Raw genomic sequence first — 25,495 nt, 5'->3', positions numbered from 1 at the left:
AACTACATTCACACATTCTTTTAAAGAAACAGGTTTCTGGACATTTTTTTCCCCCTTTCTGATTAATTTTTGGTGTCCCGCGATTCCATAAATGAAAGCGCCTTTCAAACCTAGAATCTGATTCCAGATATTCTTGTTTTCAAGTTTTGTCAGTGTCAAGCTGTCCTGCAGTGGTTCAAGAGTGTGAGTGGTATAGTGATAAGAATCAGGGTACAAACCCCAAATTGGTTGTGAGTTCTATATGTAGATCTCACCAACCAATTACCAAGTGTAAATTTCTCAGCCACTATTACAGCTATGGAGTCATAGACAGTCCCCTTGGGTACGCTGAATTCTGTCTTGCCACCCAGGTAAGCCCTTGCCTTTGTGACAGATGACCCCTTGCAGCAGGAATCCCAGCAATATTCAGGTTACTCCCCATCCCAATGGACCGGTCACTTACCCCAGGTCAGTTATACCTTGGATCTCACACTAAAGCCAACACTTATAGCCAATCCTATAATAAACTATCTACAGATTTATTAATAGGAAAAGGAAATAGGAAAGATGACAAGGTTATAGCACGTGAACACACAATCTTAAGTTTCCAGAGTAATAGATATTTCTATGATAAGCAAGCTCTATATGACCCACCCCCAGATTTCTACACCGGCTGTAGGAAGTTCTGCAAACTCCGCCTCACCCAGCGTGCGCTTCCTGCTCCCATCGCTTCTTAGTCGCAGCGGGAGGGAACACTGTACAGGAAGCTGCTCCCCCATCCGCCCAACCCTTGTGCATCCAGACCCCCTCATACCCAGAACCTCACCCCGCCCCGCACCCAGACCTCCCCACCATGAGCCCCACTCCCCCTGCACCTGGACCACCTGGCAAGCCACCCCAAGCCTCAACCAGCTGCACCTGGATCCCCACCTGACTGAGCCCCCCACACACAGACCTCCTGCCGAGCTCTATCGCCCCCACACCTAGACCCTAGACTCCCCTGCTGAGCCCCAACCACCTTCACCTGAACCCCCCTACAGAGTCTCATTACCATTGCACCCAGAACCCCCGCAACAAGTTTCTGTGCATCCAGATCCCACACACACACACAGAACCCTCTCAACCCACATCTGGATACTCCCACACTAAGCCCCTCCACACTTGGATCCTGCCTTGCTGAGCCTTCCCACACCTGGCACAGAGGGGCAGAGCCCTGGGATGTTTCTGGGGCAGACCCAGGCCTTGTGTTGTGTCAGGGTTGGGTGCAGCCTCACTGCTGAGTTCATGTCCCGGGGAGAGGGGGGTTGGCTGCACAGTGATCTCCCACCTCTGTGCAGCTAATGGCCTGTGCTTCCCAATGCCGTGCTGGAGCCTCCTTTATTTGACAAATAAAATTTGCAAAATTTTGCAGAGTTTTAAAATATTGTGCGCAGAATTTTTAGTTTTTTGGCGAAGAATTCCCTCTGGAGTAACTCAAATATTACCTTACTATATGGACTATAGATGTTATACATGAGATTAATGCAGGCTGCAATTTACAAGCATTCCACAAAGTCTAAATACATTCTAATTCAGTTTGTTTTTGTTTTTTTTACACAATACTGACAGAGGTGAGCCACACTGACTTCAGCTATGTGTCTGTCAATGTTCAGGTGACACCAGGGGACAGTGGCCTGAGCTGGCACCTGGTCTGTCAGCATCACAGGCATGACTCTCTCTCTCTCAAAAATACCCAGCAAGCCGACATTAAAGAGGTTATTGTAACTAGGTGCTGTAAGAAAGCAGAACAAAGCTGCTTATTGAATTAAGGTCTTTGTAATACAAAGCAGGTTGTCTTAGACAAAAACCCTATTAGGCATGAGGCAGCTAACTGCTTGTATTTTTAGATTTCAGAGTAGCAGCCGTGTTAGTCTGTATCTGCAAAAAGAACAGGAGTACTTGTGGCACCTTAGCGACTAATAAAATTTATTTGAGCATAAGCTTTCGTGGGCTATAGCCCACTTCAGTGGCCGCATAGAATGGAATGTTCTATATGTTCCATTATATACATCTGAAGAAGTGAGCTGTAGCTCACGAAAGCTTATGCTCAAATAAATTTGTTAGGCTCTAAGCCCTGGTCTACACTAGGCGTTGAGGTCAAATTTAGCAACGTTAAATCGATGTAACCCTGCACCCGTCCACATGATGAAGCCCTTTTTTTCGACTTAAAGGGCTCTTAAAATCGATTTTCTTACTCCACCCCCAACAAGGGGATTAGCCCTGAAATTGGTTTTGCTGGGACAAATTTGGGGTACTGTGGACACAATTAGATGGTATTGGCCTCCGGGAGCTATCCCAGAGCACTCTGGACAGCACTCTCAACTCAGATGCACTGGCCAGGTAGATAGGAAAAGGCTCGCGAACTTTTGAATTTCAATTTCCTGTTTGGCCAGCGTGGCAAACTGCAGGTGACCATACAGAGCTCATCAGCAGAGGTGACGGTGATGGAGTCCTAAAATCGCAAAAGAGCTCTAGCATGGACCAAACGGGAGGTACGGGATCTGATCGCTGTATGGGGAGAGGAATCCGTGCTATCAGAACTACGTTCCAGTTTTCGAAATGCCAAAACATTTGTGAAAATCTCCCAGTGCATGAAGGACAGAGGCCATAACAGGGACCCCAAGCAGTGCCACGTGAAACTTAAGGAGCTGAGGCAAGCCGACCAGAAAACCAGAGAGGCCAAAGGCCGCTCCGGGTCAGAGCCCCAAACATGCTGCTTCTATGATGAGCTGCATGCCATTTTAGGGGGTTCAGCCACCACTACCCCAGCCGTGTTTGACTCCTTCAATGGAGATGGAGGCAACACGGAAGCAGGTTTTGGGGACGAGAAAGATGATGATGACGAGGTTGTAGATAGCTCACAGCAAACAAGCGGAGAAACCGGTTTTCCCGACAGCCAGGAACTGATTCTCACCCTGGACCTGGAGCCAGTACCTCCCGAACCCACCCAAGGCTGCCTCCCAGGCCCACCAGGCAGAGAAGGGACCTCTGGTGAGTGTACCTTTTAAAATACTATACAAGGTTTAAAAGCCAGCATGTTTAATGATTAATTTGCCCTGGCATTCGTGGCTCTCCTGGATATACTCCCAAAGCCTTTGCAAAAGGTTTCTGGGGAGGGCAGCCTTATTCCATCCACCATAGTAGGACACTTTACCACTCCAGGCCAGTAGCACGTACTCGGGAATCATTGTAGAACAAAGCATTGCAGTGTATGTTTGCTGGCGTTCAAACAACATCCGTTCTTTATCTCGCTGTGTTATCCTCAGGGAGTGATATCAGTCATAGTCACCTGGTTGAAATAGGGTGCTTTTCTTAAGGGGACATTCAGAGGTGCCCGTTCCTGCTGGGCTGTTTGCCTATGGCTGAACAGAAATGTTCCCTGCTGTTAGCCACGTGGTGGGGGAAGGCAAAATGCGACCTTGTAACGAAAGCACATGTGTTATGTATGTAATGGTAACAGCAAGGTTTACTGTGAAAGAGTGTACCCATTGTTCTATAGAATGTGTCTTTTCAAATACCACTGTCCCTCTTTTTTTTCCTCCACCAGCTGCATGTGTTTCAAGGATCACAGGATCTTCTCCTTCCCAGAGGCTAGAGAAGATTAGAAGGCGAAAAAACCGCACTCACGATGAAATGTTCTCTGAGCTCATACTGTCCTCCCACACTGACAGAGCACAGACGAATGCGTGGAGGCAGATAATGTCAGAGTTCAGGAAAGCACAAAATGACCGGGAGGAGAGGTGGTGGGCTGAAGAGAGTAAGTGGCGGGCTGAAGCTGAAAGGTGGCAGCAGCGTGATGAGAGGAGGCTGCTGGAGGATCAAACTACTATGCTCCAACGTATGGTTGAGCTGCAGGAAAGGTAGCGGGAGCACAGACCACCGCTACAGCCCCTGTGTAACCAACAGCCCTCCTCCCCAACTTCCATAGCCTCCTCACCCAGACGCCCAAGAACACGGTGGGGGGTCCTCCGGCCACCCAGCCACTCCACCCCAGAGGATTGCCCAAGTAACAGAAGGCTGGCATTCAATAAGTTTTAAACTTTTAAAGTGCTGTGTGGCCTTGTCCTTCCCTCCTCCACCAACCCTCCTGGGCTACCTTGGTAATTATCCCCCTATTTGCGTGATGAATTAATAAAGAATGCATGAATGTGAAGCAACAATGACTTTATTGCCTCTGCAAGTGGTGATCGAAGGGAGCTGGGGAGGGTGGTTAGCTTACAGGGAAGTAGAGTGAACCAAGGGGCGGGGGGTTTCATCAGGGAGAAACAAACAGAACTTTCATACCGTAGCCTGCCCAGTCATGAAACTGGTTTTCAAAGCTTTTCTGATGCGCACCGCACCCTCCTGTGCTCTCCTAACCGCCCTGGTGTCTGGCTGTGTGTTACCAGCAGCCAGGCGATTTGCCTCAACCTCCCACCCCGCCATAAACGTCTCCCCCTTACTCTCACAGATATTGGGGAGCGCACAGCAAGCAGTAATAACAGTGGGAATATTGGTTTTGCTGAGATCTAACCGAGTCAGTAAACTGCACCAGCACACTTTTAAATATCCAAATGCACATTCTACCACCATTCTGCACTTGCTCAGCCTGTAGTTGAACAGCTCCTGACTACTCTCCAAGCTGCCTGTGTATGGCTTCATGAGCCATGGCATTAAGGGGTAGGCTGGGTCCCCAAGGATAACTATAGGCATTTCAACATCCCCAACGGTTATTTTCTGGTCTGGGAAGAAAGTCCCTTCCTGCAGCTTTTGAAACAGAGTCAGAGTTCCTGAAGATGCGAGCGTCATGTACCTTTCCCGGCCATCCCACGTTGATGTTGGTGAAATGGCCCTTGCGATCCACCAGTGCTTGCAGCACTATTGAAAAGTACCCCTTGCGGTTTATGTACTCTCCAGTTTGGTGCTCCGGTGCCAAGATAGGGATATGGGTTTCGTCTATGGCCCCACCACAGTTAGGGAATCCCATTGCAGCAAAGCCATCCACTATGACCTGCACATTTCCCAGGGTCACTACCCTTGATATCAGCAGATCTTTGATTGCGTTGGCTACTTGCATCACAGCAGCCCCCACAGTAGATTTGCCCACTCCAAATTGATTCCCGACTGACCAGTAGCTGTCTGGCGTTGCAAGCTTCCACAGGGCTATTGCCACTCGCTTCTCAACTGTGAGGGCTGCTCTCATCTTGATATTCTTGCGCTTCAGGGCATAGGAAAGCAAGTCACAAAGTTCCATGAAAGTGCCATTATGCATGAGATAGTTTTGCAGCCACTGGGAATCGTCCCAGACCTGCAACACTATGCGGTCCCACCAGTCTGTGCTTGTTTCCCGAGCCCAGAATCAGCGTTCCACCGCATGAACCTGCCCCATTAGAACCATGATGCTCACATTGGCAGGGCCTGTGCTTTGAGAGAAGTCTGTGTCCATGTCCTCATCACTCTCGTAACTGCGCTGACGTCGCCTACTCGCCCGGTTTCGCTTTGCCAGGTTCTGGTGCAGCATATACTGCTGGATAATGCTTCTGGTGTTTAATGTGCTCCTAATTGCCAAAGTTATCTGAGCCGGCTCCATGCTTGCCGTGGTTTGGCGTCTGCACAGAAAAAAGGTGAGGAACGATTGTCTGCTGTTGCCCTGATGGAGGGAGGGGCAAAACCTCAAGGATAGAACTCAAAACTGGGTTTAGCAGGCCGTTGATTTCACAGAGGGAGTGAGGAGAAAACGAATACAAAACAAATCTGGTCTATTTCTTGTTTTGAGCCACTTCATCTATCTTTATACATCTTGCTGGCAGCAGACTGTGCAATATGACCGCTAGCCATCGTCACCTCCTGGGTACTCGGCAGAAGACGGTGCAGTATGACTACTGGCCATCATCTTCTGCTGGCTGCAGATTAAAAGACAGTGCACTGCCGGTAGGACTCAATCGCCATGAGACAAAACAAGGGAAATGACCTGGCTGAGTCACTCCCATGTTTGCCCAGGTTCCCGGTTAAAAGAGCACCCAGGACTACGTCAATGACGGCTACCAGTCATACTGCACCATCTGCTACCAAAAGGCATAAACTGCTGCTGTGTAGCAATGCAGTACCATGTCCGCCAGCACCCAGGAAACATACGGTGACAGTTAGCTGAGCAGGCTCCATGCTTGCCATGGTATGGCGTCTGCACAGGTAACTCAAGAAAAAAGGCACAAAACGATTGTCTGCCCTTGCTTTTACAGAGGGAGGGAGGGAACGGGGGCCTGACGATATGTATCCAGAACCACCCGCGACAATGTTTTAGCCCCATCAGGCACTGAGATTTCTACCCAGAATTCAAATGTGTGGTGGAGACTGCGGGAACTGTGGGATAGCTACCCACAGTGCAAAGCTCTGGAAATCTACTGTTGCCTTGGTACTGTGGACACAGTCCGCCGACTACGTGCACTTAGAGCATTTGTGTGGGGACACACACACTCTATTGTATAAAAACGCTTTCTACAAAACCGACTTCTATAAATTCGACCTAATTTCGTAGTGTAGACATACCCTAAGGTGCCACAAGTCCTCCTGTTCTTTTTGTATTTTTAGATGAGCTATTGGGCTATTTAAGTGCAATGGTGGCATTGCTGCTGCAGCCCTTATCTCTTTCTCTAAGCCGGGGTTGGGTTTGTTCTCGGTACAGGAAGAAACACCAACATGACCTCGCATGTGAGCAGGGAGAACTGTTTAACGGTACGCCAGCTGATGGAAAAAAGGTACATTGAATAAACATGAAAACAATGCTGTGAGGTCATGGCTTAATAAGGAATCCCGCCCCCACCCCCCACCCCAGTCTGAGTCAGGCATTCACATAAGTGAAGCACTTGGAAGTGCATTCCCAACATTGAGTAACGACTCCCATCTAACCCATCTGAGGTCGGCAAAGAGTCGTGTTTTGATTCTACAGCTGTAGCTGAGACACCATGGGAGCCAAATCAATTGCTCTTGTAGCTCCATTGACTCCATTGAATTTAGTCCAGCATGATTGTGATTTATCGAAGGACATAGGTGGCATTTAATGTCACAGCTGGAATTAGTACTGGTCCTGGTCTTTTTCTATGCAATACATTTCCCCGGTGCCATGGTGCCTCATTTTATCCACATTAATCATTTTGCACAGGTGCCTTTTGCCTTAAGTCAAACTGGTCGTCATCTCTCTATTCCCATTTCTCGCACTTTGTTCGGAGCATAGCCAAAGTCTCCATGTGAAAGGAGGCTAAGCTGCAGTGTAATCCCCAAGTGGACTCGGCCTTTTAAAAAAATGTATGCTGGGTGACTTGGCAAATTTTAGAATGGGGGGGGTGGGGAGGGTTAAACCAATGATGGGTTATAAACTCTGAGGTAGTCCAATGACACTAGAGTTAGTGGAGAGGGTAGTTTTCATGGATTGTTTCAGTTCTACTTGTTTATGCAATTAAATATCAATGCAAAAGATTCTTCATATAACAGAGCAGCCCAGAGCTTAAGGCTCCCACTGAAAGAAACCCAGTCTAATAGACTACACACAGGCAAAAGTCCAACCAATCAATGGGATCGTCTTAGAGGAGCATAGCAACTGCTGAGACACATGTGTGACTTGGGTGGCTTAATCTTCCTTTATCTCATGGCTCTTCTCTTTAATTTCTGTGGTTTTCAAGTGCAGATACATAGGCCTTGAGATCACCCAGAGTGAGGAGTACAATAGAACGGCACCCTGAATCTGGCCACGTCTCATCTCCTTACGTATAATCGTTCAGCAAACGACAAAGGAGCTGATTCTCATTTACGCTGAGAATGCCTAGTGCTGCGACGGTCCCTTTACAGCTATGCAAAGGAGCCTTAGCGTAAAGGAGAATCAGGCCTCAAGTCTTTTTTCCCTCCAAATTTTCCAGCCTGGGGTTGAAGTGGGCCAGTTTGTGGGAACTTGGTACCTTTTTCCTGGTAACTGTTGTCTTATGCTTCAGAATCTCAGTTTTCATGTAAGCAGAGTCAGGACGAGCTCTACCCTGACATCTGGTGGCAAGTCACAGGTTGTGGAAAAGAACTTCAGGGGCTGATCTCATTTGCATAGGCACACCCACCCTGCCAAGATGGTCACTTTGGCTGCTGTAGGAGCCCCAGTTTCCCTGTTATTGGGGCAGGAATAAACTGTTATTATCCTGATTATGTGAATCAAGGACAGTGGAACTATACTCGGCCTTTTGTTATGATGGAGGGACTCACCATCAACTAAGCAGCACTTGCTAGGCAAGGCCATGGGTTCCAAAACCCAGTGAAAGGAGAGAGGTTGGGGACAGGTATTAGTATTTGGTGGTATTGCTCCCTGGTGAGGGCCTTATGTGCTAATTGCACTTTCTCCTTTTTCTACTGTGGAGTATCAGAGCTTATAGACACCCCCCCAACCTGAAGCAAATACTCACCAGCAACCATACAACAGAACTACTAACCCAGGAACCTATCTTTGCAACAAAGCCTGTTGCCAGCTCTGTCCACATATTTATTCAGGGGACACCATCATAGGGCCTAATCACATCAGCCACGCTATCAGAGGCTCGTTCACCTGCACATCTATTAATGTGATATATGCCATCATGTGCCAGCAATGCTCCTCTGCCATGTACATTGGTCATACTGGACAGTCTCTACATAAAAGAATGAATGGACACAAATCAGACGTCAAGAATTATAACATTCAAAAACCAATTGGAGAACACTTCAATCTCTCCGGTCACTCGATTACAGACCTGAGGGTGGCTATCCTTCAACAAAAAAACTTCAAAAACAGACTCCAACGAGAGACTGCTGAATTGGAATTAATTTGCAAACTGGATACAATTAACTTGGGCTTGAATAGAGACTGGGAGTGGATGAGTCATTACATAAAGTAAAACTATTTCCCCATGTTATTTCCCCACCCCACCCCACCCTCCACTGTTCCTCAGATGTTCTTGTTAACTGCTGGAAATAGCCTACCTTGCTTGTCACCATGAAAGGTTTTCCTCCCTCCCGCCCCTGCTGCTGGTGAAGGCTCATCTTAAGTGATCACTCTCCTTACAGTGTGTCTGATAAAACCCATTGTTTCATGTTCTCTGTGTGTGTATATAAATCTCCCCACTGTATTTTCCACCAAATGCATCCGATGAAGTGAGCTGTAGCTCACGAAAGTTTATGCTCAAATAAATGTGTTAGTTTCTAAGATGCCACAAGTCCTCCTTTTCTTAGAGCTAATTTTGATTCCATTAGGAGTCTAGTTACAGGCTGCTGAGCTGAATTCACTTTGGGCTAATGGTGCATCAGCACTGAGGCTCCCTTACTTCAAGCTGAAATCACAAAAGAGCTAAACTTACTAAGAGCTGAAATCACTGAGTGTTGTGTAGTGGGGGAGCCTGAAGATATATGGTGGAGCAGTTTGTGGGACGGTGAGCAGAGCAGAGTGGCTGGTGGAGCAGAGCAGTTTGTCGGATGCCTGGAGCAGCTCATGGGGGCAGCTGGCAGAGCAGAGCCCTATGGAGAGGTGGGGCAATCAGCTTTGGACCACATAAGGTGCCCCTTAACCCCTTCCCCTCCCCATCACCACCCAGGTTGGGAGGTAAAACTCTGCAGATAAACTTTCGAACTCTGGGGCTGCCCTGACCAGGGACAGAGACTTTTGGGTTGTTGGACTTTTGGGACTTTGGGTGATTTTGGGTTGCTGGACTCAAGAACCAAAGGGAAACGACATGCCCCAATTTGCTTGGGGTGGGTATTTTTTGCTCATGGGTTGTGTTATGAATCCTGTTGGTGTTTCCCCAACATAATGCCACATTGTTTCTCTCTGTTATTAAAAGGCTTTCTGCTACACTCAGACTATATGCTTGCGAGAGGGGAAGTATTGCCTCTTGGAGGCTCCCAGCAGGGGTGGTATATATTTGTCCCAGGTCACTGGGTGGGGGCTCGAGCTGGTTATGCATTGTGTCATTGGAATGGAACCCCTAGATACTGAACCCGGCCCTTGTTGCTGCCAACTCTGACAGGCAGAAGGGTTACATTCATTTAAAGAAAAAAAGGAGTTTCTACAGGGTCACAGCTGTAAAGAGAAGTGTGAAAACACAAACGGCATGCAAACCAATGCTATGCTGTCATCTTAAGGCAGCCTGAACCAATAGCTCTGAGCAGGGTAAACTGCCTCTTGTTTATCTCTCTGGGGTATTGTCATATTCTGGCTGGATGCTCACCAAGCTATTGTGTTTGGGTCTCACAAGCTGGGCCTATAGTCTTCTAACCTTTCAGAGGCTGAGCGGAGCCCAAGCCCTGCCTCTGGTCTCAACACACACTCTCTTGGGATATGGCTCGTCTGTCTAGCACCCCCTTTCTGACAACTACAACCCCACAGTCCAGCTGCTGCAGCCCCTAGAATCAGTGCTGACCACGACACTCCAGTTGCTTAAATATCCCCTTCCCCTGAGCTCCAACCTTGTGGGCGCTCTGGATTACAGTTTACCTTTCCCAGGACACGAAATAGTTGAAGCACATAGTACACAGGTTTTGCAGAAGGAATTCTAAATCATTATTTTTACTTTAGAAAGCACAAGAGAGATATAGGTCCAGACAAAACAATAAAACATCTACACACCCTTCCCTGCCTCAGTTTCCTCACCACTCTGGACATTCTTCAGGTCAGTATCTTCTAAGGACATCAGTATCCTTCCTCACCTTCTGCACATGGTGTCATCTCTCTCTTCTGTTTTCAGGCTTCTGGTCTCTTTTCTCACTCTCCAAAATGGCCAGTGGCCCAGTGGGAACCTTTTTTTAAAATAACCTCCAGTCCTCTTAGGTGACCCCCAATCAGCCTCCTGATCGAAGTGCCCCACTACATGATCCCTGCTTATTGACCAGCCTGGTTTCTCTCGGCAGTAGCCAACTCTTTGTCCAAAGGTGCATCCATGAGGATAGAAGACCAAACAAGTTTTAACAGCCTTCCATTGTGAGCCCTGTGTCACTGCCCCCTGCGAATTCCCGTCCAACATGGAGGTCAAAAGACCACAGAGAAAGCTCATGTTAAAAAAATGGAATTTGCCATTTGACACAGATTTATAGAGTGCTCATGATCTCTGACAGAATTAATATGTGCTGTGTCAGGCTGTGCAAAGACAGATTATCACAGCTGTTAACACTGAAACTTGACAATGGTAGTTTAAGAATTCCCTCTAGTGTGGCTATTGCCCTGGTGGCCAAGAATGGTTCCCTTCCTATTCAAATCTTGACAACATCTACACCCACCATGACATATTTATTAAGGAGCGGGGCGGGGGGGGGGGGAGAAGAGAAACAGTGATAAGTACTAAGAGGGCAAAACCTTTTTCCTCTCCTTCTCTTGCAAACGGAGAAGTTTGGATCCATGTTGGTGAAATGCAGCTTTTTAATCCTTAGGAACGACTGACTTCAGAACAGGAAAGCTTCTTTGCCTGAAGAAAGGTTGCCTTGTGGTTAGAACCACAACGGAGAGGTAAATCTGACTACTAGGGACTCTGTGCCTCAGTTTACCCCTGTGTAAAAGGGAAATAGGAACAATACACCTGTCCCATTGGAGTGCGGTGAGGCTTGTGTAATTTAACTGCTTTGAGGTCATTGGATGTGATATAAGTGCAACGTAGCAGTAATCAGTGTGAGCATTCCACAGCCTCCCTGCAATAGTGCCTTGCCACAAGGGTGAAGGCAGAGTAATAAACTTTTCTTGTTACTATAGTTTCTGCTACTGCAGCTATCAATGCAGAAATAATAGGCTGTAGTGTGGATTTCTATTCCCAAGTGATATAGTGTGTTAACAACAGATGAGCACCCTGCGGTCCTAAACCAGGTATCTCGCAAACTTGGCAGGCTCTTGGACCCTGAGGAAGCCTGGATCTCTCTCTATGTATGTAGCCCTGTATTATAATTAGTGCCTCACACTTCCTCAAGATTTAAACTGATGCACTGTACGTTCGTCCGGCTGGCACTGCTGTTAGCCAGCACCTTAAAACAGGGCTGCTTCCTGCTCTGCTCGCTTTGAATGTTTATTATTTTATTTGTTTTGGGCAAACAACTTCCTCCCACCACCACCGCTCTTTAATAGTCATCTCTGCCCCTGACTCTAGCTTGGATTAACTGGATTTTGCTTAAGCTGGTTCATTTTATTACTTTATACATTTAAAGGGATGGGTTCCTCCCATTCTATGCCAGAAGAGATTCAAGAACTTGCTGACAAGACTGGCTGTGAGTACTGCTCTGTGTTTTTAGCTTCTTTATTTCCAGTGTATTGTTTTTAATCATTGCTAATTCTTTAAAGTGGATCTGGCAAGGTCTCTTTCTCGTCTAATGCAGCTCCAATAAACAGCTGTTCCGGCAAGGTTCACTAAGCGTGGAACTTGTGAAGAATGTGGTTTAACGGCATAAGTGACTCGGGACTTTAGGTTGCTCTATGTTGTTGCAATTTGCAGTGGCTTTTGAAACTAGACAAGTGATGACAGCAAGATGACAGTGCTGGTTGGGGCAGGAAGGTTGTGTAAGTGAACTCAAAACACAAATCATGTTTTCTCTGCTCTTGCTTGCTACACAGCTCTTTTAAGGGGTGAGTTAGTTTTGAGTCTATCTAGCCGCTGATTGTGTGACGGATGGATTCACTAGGAGTGCTAAGAGCTGAGAAATTAAATGTACAATCCTGCAGTGTTTTAATGACAACTGCTGGTCCTTCAACCTCTCTGTGCCTTGACATCCTTGGCTATAGAATGGAGATAGTACCAACCTCCCAGGAGTGCTGAAACTCTGATAATTAATGTTCGTAAACTGCGCTGAACTCCTTAGGTGATGAGTAAATGGAAGCTGCTATAGACACACATTGATTGTTCCATTGTTCTGATAGCCAGGGAAACACATTTGAAGACAGAAGCGGAATGTGGGAATGTGTAACTTCTGCATCACTCTCCTTTGCCATGTTAATGGTGGGAACACTGGAACATGGGGTCCTTCAGGAAGTGGTTCTTGGCCCCATGCTGTTTAACGGTTTTTATCAACGACCCGGAAGAAAACCTAAAATCATCACTGATAAAGTTTGTAGATGCCACAAAAATTGGGGGAGTGTTAAAAAAATGAAGAGGACAGGTCACTGGTTCAGGGATCGCTTGGTGAGCTGTGCACAAGCAAACAGTATACATTTTAGTATGGCAACATGTAACTGTGTACATCTAGGAACAAAACATGTAGGCCACACTGATATGATGGGGACCTCTATCTTGGAGAGCAGGGACTCTGAAAAAGAGTTAGGGGTTGTGGTAGATAATCAGCTGAACATGAACTCCTCACTGCAAAGATATGGCTAAAAGAGCTAATGCCATCCTGGGATGCATAAAGAGAGGAATCTTGAATAGGAGCTGAGAGGTTATTTTACATCTATGTCTGGCACTGATGAGACCACTGCTGGAATCCTGGGTCTGGTTCTGATGCCCACAATTCAAGAAGGATGTTTGATAAATTGGAGAGGGTTCAGAGAAGAGCCATGAGAATGATTAAAGGAGTAGAAAACCTGCCTTACAGCGATAGACTCAAAGAGCTCAATCTGTTTAGCTTAACAAAGAGAAGGTTAAGTGACGACTTGATTACAGTCTGTATCTATCTACACGGGAATAAATATCTAACAATGGACTCTTCAGTCTAGCAGAGGAAGGTATAACTCAAGCCAATGGCTGGAAGTTGAAGCCAGACAAATTCAGACTGTAAATAAGGTGCACATTTTAATGATGAGAGTAATTAACCATTGGAACAATTTATCTTGTGTTGTAGCGGAGTCTCCATCACTGACAATGTTTAAAGCAAGACAGGATGTTTTTGTAAAAGATCTGCTCTAGGAATTTGTAAAGCTTTTTCCCAAAGAATAGAGAAAATATATTAAAAACAACAAAAGTTCCTACATACTTGGGTGTGAGCTTTGGTAAGTTTTTCCTAATTCCAACACAAGGGTAGGGGGTCAGTCTTTCTTAAACAAGGGTGGAGGTCCCCTAAGATCCTGTCAGTTTGTTGAGTCAAAAGGAAGACTACCAGTCAGTTCAAGCCCATCCCAATACACCAAAAGCCTTTTCTTTGTTTCCTAGTCTTTGGAAAACCCAGCCTGAGCCTTGCGTGGGGGTATCACTCATGGGGTTGTTCAATCTCGGGGTAATCACCCCCCACTGTTTTTGATTCCTGTAGGAACTGTGGTAATCTTTGCCCATCGAGTAAAACACAATTACACAAACTATTCATAAGTTTAATATAACAATCCCAAAAGACAATTCATGGGGTAGCACATATGTGCTAGCTCTTGATCTGATCCTAAACCAGATCTAAACAATCTGCATTTGGGAGATTCAAAATTCAGTTCTCAGTTTCATCCCCCTCACCCAAAACTCAGGAGTTCCATTTTGGACCTTTTTATAGAGGGACAAACTGTGACATTTGGATCTGGATTCAGATTCTGAACACTGCAATGTTGAGATCTGGAGTCTTGGTTTGAGCATGTTTCATTTTAAAAAGTGTGTATGTTTAATATTAATATATAAAAGCACATACATGCATTTTGTAATGAATACATTTGGGGAAAGTTAACATAATAGATGTTCTCTAGATTCAGATGCTTTTTGTGTTTCTGTGCTACTCTGAACTTTTAAAAGTTGCAGTTTTGCCCTTAGTTCACTACTTGTGCTCTTAGACCTTATTAGAATTTTTTTATTACAAAATGTCCTTAAATAGAAATAAAACACACACCACATCCAAGAAATGGTAATAACTCACCATGTGACGAAGCATTTTATTTACAAAAAATTAGCCTGTCTGTTGCAATCAAGGCAGAAACAACAAATTAAATAAAACTACACTTGGACAATTAATTAATCAAATGAACATGGAATAATTTAAACGGACGATTCTCCAGATTCTCACCTAGATGGTTACGCTATTAAATTTACAACTTATAGCTAGGAAGATAACCAGTTGCATAAGAGGGACCTGGTTAGGAGATGAATAAATTTTACTCTGATTTGGTGCATCGACAAAAGAAAATACATCAGTGCTTCCAAACTACCTGTTGTGGCAGGGAGCTTATGTCCAAGAAATGAACTTGCCCTTTATAGCTGGGAAGCACCTGAGACTAGAGCTATGTGATGTTTTCTTCCTGAAATCATGCAGTCTCCTGTTGATCCATTTCTGGGGGTGTTCTGCTGGGGCAGCCCTTTGCCAGGAAAGGCTTTTTCATTTTGGTTTTTGTTTTAAGTGAGTGATTTGTGCGGGGTTTTGATCTCACTGCAGTTTTCTCCCTTGGCAGTTGAAAGCTGCTTCGCTCATCCATGCTGCAGTTGACTAAAGCTGCCAGCAAGAAAGCGAGGCTGCATGGCTAGGTGTAATAAAGGAACTGATTGCAAGCAGCAGGTTACCATCTATGTTTGTTGGTCTGATTCATTCTGTAAAGTAGAGCTGGGGAGTGTATGAGGTTATTTTCCTTCCTTTGTAATCCTTCTGGGTCCAAGTGTGAGTTAATAAGAGCAGCACAGCATCAATTTCACATAGATGTTACAAAAGGAATCACTACTCTGTTCTGAAACAAGTTGCCCACAATTGGAAACACTCATAGATGAGTTCTTGGCTTTGCTAAGCTGTCCTTTGGTTTTGTTCTTGAGTTATAATGTTTTTCAATGTATAATTTCAAAGATAGACCATGTGTGGGGCAGTTTGTACAGCGCCTAGCACAATGGGGTCGTGGTCCACGACTAGGATTCCTAGATGCTACCATAATATAAATAATGTATTGAGATGAGATGAGAAATACTCACCATAAAACTATCCTCACAGCCTTTATAGAGGTCTTGTCACAATGTTAATAAGACTTGCTATGCCCTAGGGCTTAATTATGCATGCAAACACACACACGAGCGCACACACACAAAGATGAGCTTCAACACAAACAGAAACCTAAACAACATTAACCCTCTGAAAGTGCATTCAAGTGCAATGTTCAAATACTTTGGATGAAAGATTGTAAATGCTACTGCAACCAGAAGTTAAGCAGCAATTAATTAGTTTCAGCATCAGAAATGTGTTCCCTATCAATCTATTTCTAAGAGGTTGATGTTTGGATCTACTCATTTGTAAATCTTCCATACTACTTCATTTTGCAAAGTGTCTTTCATACAAATTGCATCGTAAGATGCTTTATGGAGTTAATACAATGACAAAGTTGAATAATACGTAATGACATAGGGGATGCAATGGTCCAGACAAGGGAGAAAAGATTATTCTGGCCAGCTGAGATTTGCAATGAGAAGGAGAATCAATGTGGTAGAGAGAAGCAGGGCAGCTGTTCCAAGTGTAAGGAGCTGCAGAGGAGAAGGCTCTTGCATGCCTAGTCTGGTCATGTGAATAGATGGGTGTGATGGGTTGGATCACAGAAACCCCCTTGGGGCTGCCAACTGATGTGCCAAGACTATTTCTGCCCCTGCTTTCCCTGCCCTCCCATCTTGGGACTTCAGGGCCTGGTTTGAGGCAGACCTGCTAGCTTGCTGCAAACCCAGACCCAGATCTGAACCCTGTCCCCTAACAGCTGTAAGCTTAAACTGAAAGCAGCTTAAGACATGTTCCTGTCTTTAACACTCAGATGACCAACTCCCAATGGAATCCAAACCCCAAATAAATAGGTTTTACCCTGTATAAAGCTTATACAGGGTAAATTCATAAATTGTTTGCCCTCTATAACACTGATAGAGAGATATGCTCAGCTGTCCCGGCTCCCCCCTCCCCCCAGTATTAATACATACTCTGGGTTAATTAATAAGTAAAAAGTGATTTTTATTAAATACAGAAGGTAGGATTTAAGTGGTTCCAAGTAGTAACAGACAGAACAAAGTGAATTACCAAGCGAAATAAAATAAAACATGCAAGTCTAAGTCTAGTACAGTAATAAAACTGAATACAGATAAAATCTCACCCTCCGAGATGTTTCAATAAGTTTCTTTCACAGACTGGATGCCTTCCTAGTCTGGGCCCAATCCTTTCCCCTGGTACAGCCCTTGTTCCAGCTCAGCTGATAGCTAGGGGATTTCTCATGATGGCCGCCCCTTTTGTTCTGTTCCACCCACTTATATATCTTTTGCATAAGGTGGGAATCCTTTGTCCCTCTGGGTTCCCAACCCTCCTTCTGATTGGAAAAGGACCAGGCTGAAGATGGATTCCAGTTCAGGTGACATGATCACATGTCACTGTAAGACTTCATTACCCACTTGCCAGACCACAGGAAGACAGAGCCATCTACATGTAATTGTCCTGGTTAATGGGAGCCATTAAGATTCTAAACCACCATTAATGGCCCACACTTTGCATAACTACAATAGGACCTCAGAGTTATATTTCGTATTTCTAGTTTCAGATACAAGAGTGATACATTTATACAAATAGGATGACCACACTCAGTAGATTACAATCTTTGTAATGTTTGGTTTCAGAGTAGCAGCCGTGTTAGTCTGTATTCGCAAAAAGAAAAGGAGTACTTGTGGCACCTTAGAGACTAACAAATTTATTAGAGCATAAGCTTTCATAAGCTTTGTAATGATACCTTACAAGAGACCTTTTGCATGAAGCATATTCCAGTTACATTATATTCACATTCATTAGCATCTTTTTATAAAATCATATAGAGTGCAATGTCACATTCGGACCTATGCTCGATAAGGGGAGAGGTTGCAGCAAGCCCAGGAGTAACTGTAGGCATTGACTGATATCTGAGCATGCTGAAGTGTGGTTGGTGCTTCACAGGGACAAATGAAGACAATGCACTTGCCCTGAAGAGCTTGTTGTCATGTCTGCTTTATACCGCAACAAGTAAGGGCTGTAAACAGACAAAAGGGACAGGAAGCATGGTCTAGTGGCTTGGGCACTGGGAGACCTAGTTTCTATTCCTGACTCTGCCACAGAACTGCTGCATGACCTTGGGTAAATCACCTCTCCCCTCTTTGCTTCTCTTTCCCCTCTCACTCTGTCTGTCCCATCTCTCTAGAATGGGGCAGGGGTTGGCTAATATGGTGCATCTGTACCGTGCCTAGCACAATGGACCCCTGATCTTGACTGAGGCCCCTAGAGGTTGCTCTAAACCAAATAACAATGCAAAGAGCCAGCCTTTATTTTAAAAAACTAAAGGCAGCTTGTGTCAGGCCAGTCTGATATGGAGTTATTTACAGCTAACTCCTTTGCTATTGCAGTCACGTGACCCTAAGAGGATTGGGGTATGTACATTGGCTCCTACCTTATCAGAGCCTCTTGTTGGGCTACAGTGAGTGACTCTGGAATGCCAGACGCATCCATTACATGCCTTTAAAATCAAAAGTTCCCAGCCTCATTCCAGTGAGATCCTATATTGAGTCTCCTGCGTAGACTGCATTCTGCTGTGAATCTGAGCATGCTCATTGTGTTTGAGCATTCTCATGTAGTGATGGGCTTTAATGAAGGGCTAATTTGGCTGCATTTGAAGTGTCTGTGTTTGCAGACCAGTGGGTATGGTGGCCTGGTTGATAACTCTTCCCCTCTTCATCTATTAGATTAACATTTGAGAGAGAGAGAGAGGCTGGAGCCTATGGTTTTCCTCACTGTCTGCGTGCACGTCTGATTCAAGCCTCAGTCGCACCAAAGCAGGAAGGGATATTTGCGGAATGAGGGAATATTTCATTTTAAATCAGTAATTTAAAAAAAGTCATAACAAATTATTGGAAAAGGGTCAATGGGTCGGATTCCATCTTGATACAGTTCACAATGGAACAGGGCCGGACGTAGTACTGGAGACAGAAGAGAAATATTGCAAAGCATGGTCTCTTGTGGAGTTTTTATAGAGGTCGATCTGCCCCTCCCTGTGGGCTCAAGACGAACACAGACCCTGAAATGGTTGCTACTGGGAAGAACTTAGAAATGTCATTGCTAAGGTTGAGCTAGTGGCTGAGAGGCAGCACAACTAACTACCTCATGGGGGTAGGGTGATCTGAGTTCTCCAAGGGCCAACTTGGGCTCTCATTATGGTCAGTGCCCAAATTCCTATTGATTGCAATGGAAGCCGAGGTCAGGTTCACTGTGCAGGCAGAAAGAAAAGGAGTACCGGTCTCTAAGGTGCCACCGGTACTCCTTTTCTTTTTGCGAATACAGACTAACACGGCTGCTACTCTGAAACCTGTGATTGTGCAGGCAGAGTGCTGAACCCAAGATACGGGTCTAGGGAGCTCCTGTTGCTCTTCCAGGTGATATTGTAGCAGCACCGAGACTAAAGGAGGTGGCATCTAGCTTTCCTCTGCCCGGTAGGGGATTGCTGTGATGTGCGTAGGGACATGGCCAGCACACACATGCGAGCCCCGCAGTGTCATGTGTTCATGGGCGGGGGGGGGGCCTCCTGCTGCCTTAGTCCATTCTCAGTGAGGCAGGGTCATGGGTAGAGAAGGGGAGGGAGAGGAGAACAGGGAGGTGTTTAAAGGCTCCCAAATCCTATGTTGTTGTTTTTTTTAAAAACAATTCACTTGCAAACTGAGATGCTTGTGTGTCTGAGCAGAGGGTAGCTGGAGGTATTGTCCTATCACTCCTTAGCCTCAGTGGAAGTCAGTCACAGACAGGCTAAATACAGCAGCTAATACAACACTGCCTGTTTGGGCTCCAGTTCCCAGGGAGGAGAGAGACTGGTTTTGTAGATGGAACTGTTGGACATGCTGCTCTCAGCCACGCATTGGGTACCTGCTTGGTGTCTACAGAGGCTTGTGCATTGATGAATTAACCCGTCATTAGAAAGAACAGACCACATCACAGAGCTTATCATTTCCATTTATCTGGGGCTGGAAGGATGGAGTTGAGGAGAGAGTAAATTACTGACAACTGTGGGGTGAATGTGACAATTGTCCAGAAGTATTTAAGGGTGTGAATGCCAAGGTGTGGGAGAGATTACACGGGGGGGGGGGGGGGCGGAGGCCTCAATTCAAACAAGACCATTTTAGGATGATACCTGGAAGTATTTCCTAATGATGCAGCTGTCAGACCACAAGAGTCTCCCAAGGGAAGGGGTGAAAGCCACATCATTGGAGCTGTTTGCAACTGGACTAGAGAAGCACTTCTCTAAATGCCCTAGGGAACCATCCTGCTTCAGCTGGGGGATGTTCCAGATGACTCAGACTCCCATGAACTGGCATGTGACTGTCCCTGATAGTCTGCTCAGCCCTTCACCCTCCAAATCAGAGGTCTGAATAGGACAGAGAGCACGCATTAATATCACTGCCCAACAAAAGAGTTTACTTCACCCACAATACCTTTGGGCCCAGACATTTTTTTCTCTTGTAATCTACAAGGAGTTTTGCTGTAGACTTCAAAGGCCGAAGGATCAAGCTCTTAAGGAGCTGGTGACAGGAACACAAACTAGCATTTGTTTACAAGCCCCATCTTTAAAGGCAAAAACACCCTCCTTTTGCCTCCGCTCCTTTAGGGCAGGGCTGCAAGGCCTACACGGTCAGTGCTGTGCAGTGTAGAACTATGGCAACGCACTAGACATCTCAGCTTTCCACACAGAAAGGGAGTGAGGCTGCATTTACAACCTGGCTTTGGCTGGAGGAGAAATCTGATCATTTAAGGATATACAGTGTTGTGTGCTTATGAGACTGTGACTCATGCTGGCCACGTGAGCCAAAATATCAAATTAACCACCTGAGAAGTTAAATGCTTACCCTGCCCAGGTGGGGAGATACATCACCAGCTGTCTGTTTGGTGGCTTTTGTGAAATGAGTTGATTATCTCAAGCCTGTTTCCAGCGCACAGGTGTTCATAGGACCAAACTAGCTGTCACAACAGACACATTGGCAGCAGAGCGGAGAGAAGAAACCTGCGATGTCCCTGTGTTTGTGTAGCTGTGCTTCTGGGATAAACTGTCAATCCAGCACCTTTCACTGGTACTAACGTTCACTTAGGCAACAATAAAACTGCCCTCATCCTCAGCCTGGATTCCTCTCTCTCACATGCATAAAAATAATGAAATGATACAGCTTAGGTTCCCCTCCTGTACAGTGCACATCCAAGCAGTCAGGGGAGCTTGGAGAGCCAGTGGGAGGCAAGGGGGTGTCACATGATGGCGCCCAGGAACCGACTTATTCAGCTAGATCAGAACTCAAGCCCCCAGATTTACAATGCACCTTTGGTATCAGGCACTCTGCTACAAGGCCCCATTTTATCGCTGTGGCCTTTCTAAACTGGCCATCATTGTGGCATCTAGGCACTTCAGTCAAGTCACTATACTAGATGGGTGCCTGGCTCGTTAGTATCAAACTTCTCCAGCCACATCTTGTTCCAGAACAAGGTCTATAAGTCTCTGCTGCAGAGGAAGTAGTGTTCTAAAATGGGAGGGAGGTTAGGGAGTTGGGAAGGGGACAAGTTCAAGTTGAAGATCTGCATTTTCATATGGCGTACAGTTATAATAAAAAGCAATCCAGCCTGGTCACTTTTAATTGTTATCTAGTCCCCCTCGGTCTTTGTTCTGGGATACCTCCACTGAAGACACTTGACCCAACATAACCCCAATTATTTCTGCAGTGTTTGGATAAGAGAAACCAACTCCATCAAAGTTCTGGTACCATTTCTGATGCTGTTTCCAGAGCAGAATCATATATCCTGAGCCTCTGTAACACAGCAGGGCTGAGATCAGACTGGAGTGCAGATTGGAGCCTTTGGCATAACTGTGCTCCTTTGCTGTGAACAGTCCTGTCTGGAAAGCCAGGAGCCCATAACCATCAGCTGGTGAGTAACTTCTGTCCCAAACCCGGTAGCCAGGAATGGACTGAAATGGGCTTCTTTCCACCCCTGCCAAAAAAAAATGGGGCTCTGGCCCAGATCTTCAAAGGTATTTAGGCACCAAATTCCTGTTGATTTCAGTGGGAGTTAGGTGCCTACATACCGTTGATCTTGGCCTCTGTGTAAATGGCAAGGTGGAATTTCATATTCACTGTGGCTCAATGAATCCAGATCAAGTCTACTCAGTTTGCAAGTAACCAGATGTTTTTCTGACTACAGGCCTGGTGAACTCAGCCTGGGCTCTGATAGACAAGCTAGGTGAAAGTCAAGCTGCTGATCAGATTAGGTCCAGTGACACCTGCACAAACCCTCAGCCTGCTAATGAAGCCCTGCAAGGTGAAGTTTGGGCTGGCAGCTAAGAAGAAAACAAAAACCCCCTCAGCTGTTTGCTTGCAAACAGAGCAGGTTTGATCTGATGTCAGTGAATATTGGCTAGGGAACCAGAAGATGCTAGTTGTTAAGAAGAGAGGGTGTGGCCTACTGGATAGATTGCTGGACCTGGGTGCTATTCCTGGCTCTGCTACTGGCCTGCTGGGTGACCTTGGGCAAGTCACCTCGCCCTTCTGTGCCTCAGTTTCCTAACTGTAAAACAGTGTTGATCATACTGACCTCCTTTGTAAAACTCTTTGAGATTGACTGATGGAAAACTCTGTATAAGAGCTGGGTATTATCATTGTTATTAGAGTCACTTTCCAGGGCTGAGCCACATTTAAAGTACCACATAGCCAGCCCCCATCATCTGGGGTAGACTCTGTGCTTGTCTGTGGGAGACCCAAGTTCAAGCAAGAGCGTACTGCTTTCCTGGGTCACTCAGGAGCTGTGTATGATCAGAAACTGACTCCCTTCAGAGTGCAAGCTGTGTGAGACAGCGAGAGGCAGGTTATCTGCATTGCCTTAAATCCTGTATAGCACCTACTCCTGGAGCAGTGTTACTGCCTTGCAGGGCCTGCCTTCTCTCGATCATCTGTAGTGTCCCTGCAGCTGCTGTTGGCTAGGGAGAGGGCTCCAGCTAGGAGCAGCAGGAGGCAGGAAGGGAGGAGAGAGCTCTGAAGGGAGGCTTATCTGCTGAGATAAATAAGTTGAGGTGGTAGCTGGTGCAACACAGACTGTATGGATTGACGCAGAAGTGTGTTTAAGTCTGAGTAAAACAAATCTTGGCCTCTCTAAAAGGGTCATCACCCTGGATTATTTTTCCTTCCCTGGCTGTTTACATGTGTGCGTGAGCAGACAGGGTGGAGAGGGGGCAGTTTGTGAAAGTTAAGTTAGACGCCAAAGACAAATAGGTTTGACCCAGCCCCAGTATAACCCGAGGTCTGAGAACCCTGCTGGGAAGTGGATTCCCACGACTACAGCTAGACCTAGAATGTCATCTCTCCGGGACAGGGACGTGTTTGTATTGCGCTGAGCCTGGGTGCCGCTGGAATTCAAATAATGCCTAGGGACAAAGCCAGCACAGTGTAAACAGGCAGACACAACTCTACTGTATTCGCTTCACACTGAGCTGTGCCTGTTTCTGTCAGGAGTGAATTGGGACCCTGCAGCTCTGCTGGTATTCAGAGCCAAAGGCCTGTGGTTTAAAGGTGTCTGGGTGCCTGAAGATGTCTTGTGGGATTTCCAAAGCACCTAGATGCCTACCTGTGTCTTCAGGCACCTAAATACCTTTAAAACACTGGCCCTAATTCCTCACTTGGTGGGTGGCCTTGGGCCCCAGTGGTACCTGTGGACCTGGAGCCACTAGAAGTTCCATTGGAGCTCAGCCTCGCCCCCCATCAGAAGGGACACAGATGCCAGGGCACCTACTCCAGCCTGACTTCAGTCAGTGAAGATCCTTTCGTGTTGGAGGTGGGGAGCTGGGAGGTGGCTTTGTTGTAGGCTAGGTGATTGTTGTGCATGGCGCTGACACAGCTGTTTAAGGGACCCCAACAAAATGGCAGCAGTATTCAGAATCTCTCTGATGCCAGGAGTGGGGGGCTCTGACTCAAACAGCACAGAGACCAGCAGCCTGGAAAAGAGCCCAATGAATCCAGTGCCTTTCTCTAGAGCCTGGAAGCCTGCACGTGGGCAAGGGCCTGGGACATCAGAGACTAACGTTATTTCTAAGGGACATGAGCAGGAAGTGTTGACCCTGCACGTCTCTCCTGGGGAGTTCTTTCCCTTGTGCAGGTGGTGCTGCTTTATGGAAAAGGACTGAGATTCTTTTGAACACAAAGTCCGATCGCAACGGATCACCTGCCTGTTCGAGAGGAGAGCTGTGCCCAGTCTTGTGCTGCCAGTGGTGGCATGGGAGGAAGACCTGGCTTTGAGAGAGACCCCCCCCTTTTGTTTTGTACCATGGGCAGGTGAATCACCTGGATGGGAGAGGTGAGACCATGCTGCAGCACACAGAGCTCCTCCCCCCTCCACAGAGCAGTGCAAGCTCTTCACTAGCACGTAACATGGCTAACTGATGATCACTAGTGGTCCCTAGTACACTATAGTAGCACTCTATCTGTGCCCTCCAGCTGTGAATCTCAAATTGCTCCATAACCCTCTGCGGGGGTGCTACCTCCATTTTACGTATGTGGAAAGCTACATTACAGAGAAGTGGTGACTTGCCCAAATTCACTGACACAACGGGGAATAGAACCCAGGATTGCTATTTCCAAGTCTTCCATGCTAATCATAGACTCTCTCTGAACACTCTGATGGCTGGGAGAGGAAGAGGTACCATTTTGCTGCCAAATGGGATTTTTGTTACTGCTTGTGCATTCCCTGAGGTTTATAAGACTTTGATTTAAAACCAAGTTCCAGATGTGTAAGACTTCCTTGGCCCCATTGTTTCCATGGCAATGGTGATGTCATCAAGTGGCAATGTGAAAGGTCAACAGCTGACGCTAAGATTTGGAAGCAATGTGTAGAAAAAGTTTCCATTTATGTGAAAACCATGAACAGAAGTAAAACAGCAAAGCATAAACCAAAGCAGGATTTTAAAAGCACTACATGGCTATAGTGGAGACGTAAGAGTAATAGGTTGAGTCCCACTTTAAGCAACTAGAGAGTCGAAATACAGCAGGATCCTGAGCATCCAAACAGCTTGGCCAACCCCACCAAATTTGTTTGGCTAATCGGGAGTCAGTGACAAGGGCAAGGAGACATGTTAGCAGTTACAGGGGATTCAGAGGCTGACATTCTGGGCGTGTAAGAACTTTTATTGTAATAGTAGCTTTTTAAACAAAGGTCCTTCCCCATTGCATGATAGATTGAACCACTCACACATGGGACATTGCCAGACTTCATTGCAGGCAGACTGGAAAATCCAGGTGCAACTGTTCCTGGTGAAAGTGAAAAGCATTAGCTGATGGAATTTACATCTGTGTGTGTGAGCACGAGAAAAGGGAAGTCTTGAGACACTTGGGATGGAAAAAGAAATGCCGAGCACTGGATTTCTGTGCCCACCTGGTATTGACTCACTCATGAAGCCTCAAGCAGTCAGAGAACAGGAGCTGGATGGCTGTGCTCACCTGGATGTGGGTTCTGAGTGTAGCCTGGGTGAGAGGCAAAGCCTAGCTCTGATGTCTATATCCAGCTGGAATTGATGTTTGAATACAGTCACTCAGAGAAGAACCTGAATGCGCCCTGAAGTGGACTTTAGGCTTCTTGCTCAGAC

General features: G+C 46.2%; 1 protein-coding gene across 2 annotated transcripts in view; it reads left to right on the top strand.

Annotated features, from left to right (window-relative positions):
- Positions 1 to 11,427: 11,427 nt before the first annotated feature.
- Positions 11,428 to 25,495, top strand: part of TESC (tescalcin) — a 29,957-nt gene continuing 15,889 nt past the window's right edge. The window contains exon 1 of one of the 2 annotated variants that reach the window (XM_038373979.2): positions 11,428 to 12,246. In XM_038373979.2, coding sequence (XP_038229907.1) covers positions 12,189 to 12,246 — 58 coding nt within the window. In that variant the 5' untranslated portion in view covers positions 11,428 to 12,188. The remainder of the gene's footprint in view (positions 12,247 to 25,495) is intronic. The other variant, XM_043497789.1, reaches the window with a different exon arrangement.

This window comes from Dermochelys coriacea, chromosome 15 (assembly GCF_009764565.3).
Source record: "Dermochelys coriacea isolate rDerCor1 chromosome 15, rDerCor1.pri.v4, whole genome shotgun sequence".
Lineage (NCBI taxonomy): Eukaryota > Metazoa > Chordata > Testudines > Dermochelyidae > Dermochelys > Dermochelys coriacea.
Note: the sequence above shows the minus strand (reverse complement) of the source record. Positions and strands in the feature narration are given on the sequence as shown.